The 7,264-nt window shown below is 47.1% G+C and overlaps 1 protein-coding gene across 1 annotated transcript; it reads left to right on the top strand.

Moving 5' to 3' along the window:
* Positions 1–4,361: 4,361 nt before the first annotated feature.
* LOC138935246 (tropomyosin-like) lies at positions 4,362–5,165 on the top strand. The gene has a single exon (XM_070299699.1). The coding sequence runs from the start codon at positions 4,362–4,364 to the stop codon at positions 5,163–5,165; it is 804 nt and encodes a 267-aa protein (XP_070155800.1).
* The last annotated feature ends 2,099 nt before the right edge of the window (positions 5,166–7,264 follow it).

Raw genomic sequence — 7,264 nt, 5'->3', positions numbered from 1 at the left:
CAGTGGTATCAACGCAGAGTACTTAATTGATTTGATACATTATATATAAAGCAGTGGTATCAACGCAGAGTACTAATTCAATATAATATAGAATCAATCGCACATATCGCGCAAACGATCGCGCCGCTCGAACCACCAATCGTGTAGTTTGCACGCGTTCTCTAACGCGCAATTCTTTGCGTGATATCCGCAGCGAAAGGCCCGCGAAGCTTTCAGAGTCTCCAGACGTTCGATGTCCTCGTAATCGGCGTCGATGGTCTCGACGGAGACGACTACGTCGCGATCGTCGGCGACGTTTCCCAAGATTTCGATCAGTCACTTCTTCTTCTCGTGACCTTTGACGTAGATCCGCACTGTCAAATCAGGGCTAGATCCTCGACACACGGCGTCTCGAACGAGTCTTTTCATCGACCCGTAATTCACGTGTCTATCGTTCCACTTTAGCTGGTGATGATTCGATATCAGCCAACACGCTCGTGATTTTTCCGCTCTCGTGAGCAGATCCCACGACATCGGCGGGCGAAAGATGTAATGCGTCAATTCCGCGCCATTTCTTAACACGGCTACTTCTTTTGCGACGAATCTCTCGTTAACTACGAAACCTTGAAGATCGACGAAAATCGGCGCGTCCATCGTCGTTGTTAGCGGTATTCAAAGTGTCCCCTCCTAGATTTCTTCCTAAGCGCTTTATTCTCTCTTCATACTTTTTCGAATATCGTCGCGCTTACACGATTCTGCGCACGACGTTGGTGAGCGGATTGTACTCTACCACTCGATCGTGAAAGATAAGACAGTAGGCTGTGGTGTTAGAGGGGATGTTCTTCTTGCAGTCGAACTCTACGCGAACGTCCACGGTGGCGCTCTTGATCGACTCGTTCTGTCGAGAACAGTCGATGACTATGAGCGGGCCGTGGGCTAAAAATTTATTTAGATTTAAGAGCGCTTCGTCGTTGTCGCATCCGTAGTACATTTTCATCGTCTTCGAAATAGTCGTCGCCAACATCGTATATGTAATCGTCATCGCTCGTTTCCCGTTCCTCGTATTTGCGCTCTCGCCTCTCCTCTCTCGCTCGTCGTTTATGATGAATCGCCGCTCTTAGATACGCGCTTAAAGCGCTTAACTCGTAAGATCCCACCGGAATTGCGATAACCTCGTCGTTATCATCAAAGTAAAATTTATTATTCGCGGAATTTACATTCGGTATCGTATTATAAGTTTCGAAATTGGTTAAACCTAACTCGTAATCGTCGTCGTTTAAATCAAGAGGCGGAAAATAACTCGCCGCGAGAACGCTGCTTCGTCCGGAAAGAGTGAGAGTCTGCGACATGATCGACGAGAGCGATCGAACTGCACTCGATTGACGAACGATGGTCGATATTATAGTCGGCGATTCCTCCAATCAATTCCTCGGAGAAATCGAAGACTCAATTGTCCGCAGATATTCTGATTGCGCGTCTGCCCGAAGCGACGATTATACCGGATGTTCGCGTCGCGCCCGAGATAACGCGCGAGTTCGCGCGGAGGACGAAGATTGCCGAAACCGTAGTAGTAAATCGCGTCGTCCCCTTTCTTCGCGTATACCACCCAATGAGTACCCGGTCCGGACGCGTCGTCTAAATTCGCAATGCCGCTCTCGTCGCGGCGCGCCCGCGACGGAAGCGCGTCGCGCATAAACACGCCTCTAAAGTGAGGCACGCGCGAGAGTATCGCCGCGCAATTTAACTGTTCATTTGTCGTTGCTCCGACGGATGGGAAGATCTCTAACGTCTGTTTACGCGAAGTTTTTTTTTAGCGTTTCCTCTTCTTCCTCGCTCTCTCAGCGAGCGCGCGGTCGGCGGCGTGTCGATCGGCGAGCTCGCCGCTTCGCGAGTACGCGACGTCGTGCTCGCGGCAGACCGCGTCCAAAGGATTGACGCCTCGATCGCCTCGCGCGAGTCTTTTTGCGGGATGGGTACCCGGCCCGCAAAATTGATATCCAGGTATATGTAGTTCGAAAGGAGCGCGTTTATCGCTCTGTTCAATAAGCCAGCGTCGTCGATATCACCGCTCACACCGTACCGCCATTTCGCGTATTGCATTCACCGCAATCTTTAACGAGCGGCGCCGGTGCGCCGTCGATGTGCGTTCGTTGCCTGGGGCGATTATAATGCTCTAGGCATCGACGGTAGCGCCGCACCTCCGGATCCACTCTTATATATTCGGGCAGTTTCTCCCACAATCGTTCCACGTAGCGACCGAAATGCTTTAGCAAAATTATTTTCGGGATATACCGCAACTGATCGGTGGTGAAATCGAGAATATCGTCACCATCTATTAGTAGGATAAACATTTCGTTTCACCGCGCGCGATTCGCTACTGCGCGATCGGTGGCGATCTATTCGTATATAAATAAAAAGGTCTCGCCCTGCCTCGCGCGAGTGTACCACGCACGCGCGCGGCAAAAGGAATGCGCTTCGTGCGGCAACCGATCGCGATAAAGGTGACGAACCTCGACAATAGGACACGACCGTCGGAGGAAACGCGCAAACACGGTCGTCTATTACCAAGCGCTATTCGCTGCGTCATTTGCGGCTCCTCTATTTGCGGTAAAACGAACGCGTTGATAAATTTATTGGAGAGTCCGCATGGCGTACGCTTCGAGAACGTTTACGTTTATTCGAAGTCGTTGCAGCAGCCTAAATATCAATATTTAGAGAATTTATTAACACCGATGGAAGATATAGGTTATTCCACATTTTCTAATAACTTTGACGTTATTCCGCCCAACGAAGCGCTCCCGAATTCGATATTCGTGTTCGACGACGTAGCGTGCGACAAACAGGATGCTATCAGGGAGTATTTCGCTATGGGTCGACACTCGAACATCGATTGCTTCTATCTGTGCCAAACGTACGCTAAAATACCGAAACATTTGATTCGAAATAACGCAAATCTGTTGATTCTCTTTAAACAGGACGGCACTAATTTGCGTCACGCGTACAACGATCACGTGAACACGGATATGTCGTACGAAAATTTTCACGCGCTGTCGCGCGTGTTGGCCGTATAAAAATGGTTTCTTAGTGATCGACAAAGATAGCGCGCTTCGCGCCGGTAGATACAGACAAGGGTTTAACGACTTCATTGTACCGTAGAGCGATCAGTCGTCGTGGATACGTCGAACGCACCGATCGCTCTCCCCCGCGAGCGAGAAGAATCGATTCGTTAGTCGCAATGGCCTCGACGGATATCGGTGAACGCGAAAATACGGCGAAAGAGATCGCTAAGACGCGCGCGTCGATTCGTAAAAAACACAGAGCATTGAAGACCGGCAAAATGGAAAACGAGATCGCGATAGAGAGTCGTTTCAAGCCGATCGTCGAACCGCTGCGGCGTATCGTCGATCGCGCCGAGCGAGACGAGATAGAGCGAGACGAAATTAAACCCGAAATGATAAAGCGAGACACAATCGACGCCTCGCCCGCGACGACGAGCGTCGAGGAAAAATGGAAGGACGAAGCGCTGACTCCCGTTTGGAAAAAACCTAAGGCGAAACGAAAACGCGCGCGACGACGATTGGACGCCGTCTCTACTCCGTTAAACGAGTGTTCCGTCGAGAGAGATCCATTCGCGCGAAACGAAACCGAGGAGGAAGAGTTCGAATCCGAGAATCTCGAGTCGCCCTCGACGCTCGAAATACCCGTTAGACAAATTCCGCGAATTTCTCAAGGTCGCGAAATATAGCACGGTCGGCTAGGACCGTTGGGGCGAAAGTATTGTATATGGGGCTCTTCTCGGCGGGGAAGCGCCGAACGAGATCGATCACGTTTACGGGGTTTACATCGGCGAGAAAAGCGCGATGCTCGGCGATAAGCGATTCGACGTAGATACGAATGATTCCATATTCATAGATGAGATTAAATACATCGGTACTCCCGGTTTGTACGAATTACTCTTTATGAAAATTCCTAATAGTCTCATATATACAGAAAAGGATAAATTAACGTACAGGAGTATATTATTAACAACGAACGCTCATTGACGCGATCATGACGCTAAAAAGTCTGTCTTAGGTAATAAAGGATACAAATACAAATTCGTTATCGCTCCGCTTATCCACGGCAGCGACGCAAAAAAGATGGGCGCGGGTCGCGTACCGTCGACTATGCGAATCACGAACAACAGAATCGATTACGTTCATTGGGATGATCCAAACGAATTAGTGGATAGTCTGCAAATGTTGGACGCTTCGCGTCGAGCCGGCAACAATGCTCACGAAAACGAGATTCTATCGATAATCGAGGAGCTTCGCGAAACGGGAGCGATCGTATAAATCGAACCGTTGCGTCGACGACCGTCGCAGTCGTACGCGGGATTCGCGATGTCCGTGAGCAAATTCGGCACACCTCTAACAAACCGAGGCAACGACGCGAGAACCGGAAGACTACGTCCGGCTATCGAGTCTCAGCGAAATTACGTGCGCGATAACGCGCTGTGTCTAAGCTCTTCCATCGAGTACGACGCGAGAGAGCGCAAGATAAAACACTTGGCTCAGCCTGAGGAGGACGTCGACGCGACGAGCGAAAGCTACGTCGAGGGAATCACATCGCAATTGAGAAAAGACGCGGACGAGGCGGGGCAGGGCGTCATCCTACTGTTCACGAGACTGGCTCAGCTCGATAACGCTCTGGGTAAACGAATAGACGTCGCGAAGAGTTTCGTTTTTGAAATAAAAGCGCGCGACGACGCTCTGAGTAAACGAATAGACGCCGTGGAAAATTCCGTTTCGAGAATAGAAGCGAGTGCTAACGCTCTAGGTAAACGGATCGATGCTTTGGATAAACGAATCAATGGTTTAAGCGATCGGATCGATGCAGCGAAAAATACGATATCGCCCAACGCGGCGGAGTCCTCGACGAGAAGCGCGAGTAATCATAAAATACTGTTCAATCAGGGTAAAAGAATACAGGAACTAACCCACAAATCGCGTGTCGCGGCGAATTCCGCGGCGAAATCCGAGACGAAGATACGAGAATTGGAAAATTCAACGTCACGATTGAAGAGAGACGCGGACGAGCTATCGGAAAGAGTGAGGGAACTGGCGAAGATTAGCGGAAGCAGCGAGCCGCTCGAGAGAGAGATTCCACCCAACGTTATTCTCGAGAGAAAGAGAAGAGAATTATGAGCGTCGAAAAACGAAGACTAGTCGAGGAATTGCACGCGCCCGCGAGAAGAAACTTCCCGCGTCGTCGCGTTGCGGTGCGCGGGTACGACGATCTATGGCAAGCGGATGTGGTCGAGATGCGTCCTTACGCGAGACTCAACAAAGGCCACAACTACATACTCACCGTTATCGACGCGTTAAGCAAATACGCATGGGCTGTACCGCTTAAGAGCAAAAGCGCGAACGAGGTTACCCGAGCGTTATCTAAAATAGTGCGAGACTCTAAGTGGTGTCCGAAAAATCTGCAGATCGATAAAGGAAAAGAATTTTACAATGCCGATGTGCGAAATTTCGCGAAGAAGCGCGGAGTGAATCATTACTCGACGTACTCGGTGATGAAGGCGTCGATAGTCGAACGATTCAATCGTACGCTTAAAAACTCTATGTGGAAGTACTTCACGCTGAACGGAACGTACAAGTGGATCGACGAGTTACCTCGATTCATCGAAAAGTACAATACGCGAAAACATCGCACTATAGGTATGAGACCCACCGATGTGACTCCAACGATGGCCGATAAACTTTTAAATACTGTGTACAGCAATATAAAGATCGCGGCTCCGGCAAAATTCAAAGTAGCCGATTCGGTACGCGTCAGCAAATTTAAGACGATCTTCGAGAAAGGCTTCACACCCAACTGGACTACTGAGATTTTTCGAATAACTAAGATACAACGGACTAATCCTGTAACGTATCTGTTGAAAGATTAGCGCGACGAGCCGATCGCCGGAGGATTCTACGAGCACGAGTTGCTGCGCGTCGGCGATCCGACGTGTATCTCGTGGAAATGGTACTGCGTCGAAAGGGCGACGAGGTTTACGTAAAATGGCTGGGAATGGACGAATCGCACAATTCTTGGATAAATAAAACGACTGTATTATGATAAAAATGTATTTTTACTAAATAAAACTATATATATTAAACACAACTACATATATTAAATAAAATTATTCGTTAGAAAAATAAAAATTATCACGAAATTATCGCGTTCCATACGGGTTCTCTCTCGCGCTCCATACAGATTCTTTCTCGCGCTGCTACGCGGCCGCCGCGTCCTGCGTTTTCTCTTTTGCGCTTTATACGGACTCTTTCTCCCGCTCTATATGAATTCTTCATCGCGTCGTTAAGCGAACGTCGTATCTCGCGGTAACCTTTTTTCGCGTTGCTCGATATATAATGCTTCCGAGAACATAATAAAGAGATCGTGAAAATTTCCGCTCTGTCCTAATTATGATAGATTTTGATGCAGATCCGGTAAACTATTCTAGCTCAAGATTTGTGAATAAATCTTTAACAAGAATGAAAAGTTATTCTAGCTCTACAAATGAGCTAGAATAGTTTGTCGGATCTGACTTAAAATCTATTACATATAGAACTGATCGGACGTTCCCGCGATTTTTTATAATGTAGAAATACTCGGCCCGCTTTTGTTATTTCTCTCTCGAAGCATTTTATTAAATTAAACTATATTAAACGCGAATATTTATTACATTTTCGGATATACAAATTATATTATTTATAAAAACAAATTATATTATTCGCGCAAAACGCGCGTTCTTCGAGACGATTCGTAGAACATCCATCGATGTTTCGAGTCTCGAAATTCCAAGTCATAGAATACAAGCCCGTGATATAAAACTTGTATACTTTGATGTGAAATTTAGAAGCGCGTCTCTTCGCGATAATTCGTAGAATGTTAACCAACGTTTTCTCACCCAAAAAGTTCAAATCGAAATATACAATATAATCTTTTCTTTTTAGGTTAAAAACATGTGTTTCAGTCCTTCTGGAACAATTTTCGACGCGATAATTCGTAGAATATTAACCGATGTTTCTCACCCTAACATTTTAGATCGAAATATACTTTTCTTCGATCTAGAAACATCAGGTTTCGAAAATCTGGGTTAAAAGCACACATTTCGATTCTTCTCGAACTATCTTCGGCACGACCGCGAAATATTATATCGAAAATGCGATGGCAATACTATGCTGAATATATAAAATATGTTATATTATTTATAAAATATATTTATACTAACAATAAACTACTAAAGTTTGAA

This window comes from Polyergus mexicanus, unplaced genomic scaffold (assembly GCF_030449975.1).
Source record: "Polyergus mexicanus isolate NDT 795.1 unplaced genomic scaffold, iyPolMexi1.0 SCAF_8, whole genome shotgun sequence".
Classification (NCBI taxonomy): Eukaryota; Metazoa; Arthropoda; class Insecta; order Hymenoptera; family Formicidae; genus Polyergus; species Polyergus mexicanus.
This window is presented reverse-complemented; position numbering and strand designations above follow the sequence as displayed.

What these genes read in the sequence shown, in the direction of transcription:
- LOC138935246 (XM_070299699.1), top strand. Translation starts at nt 4,362, where the DNA reads ATGTCCGTGAGCAAATTCGGCACACCTCTAACAAACCGAGGCAACGAC.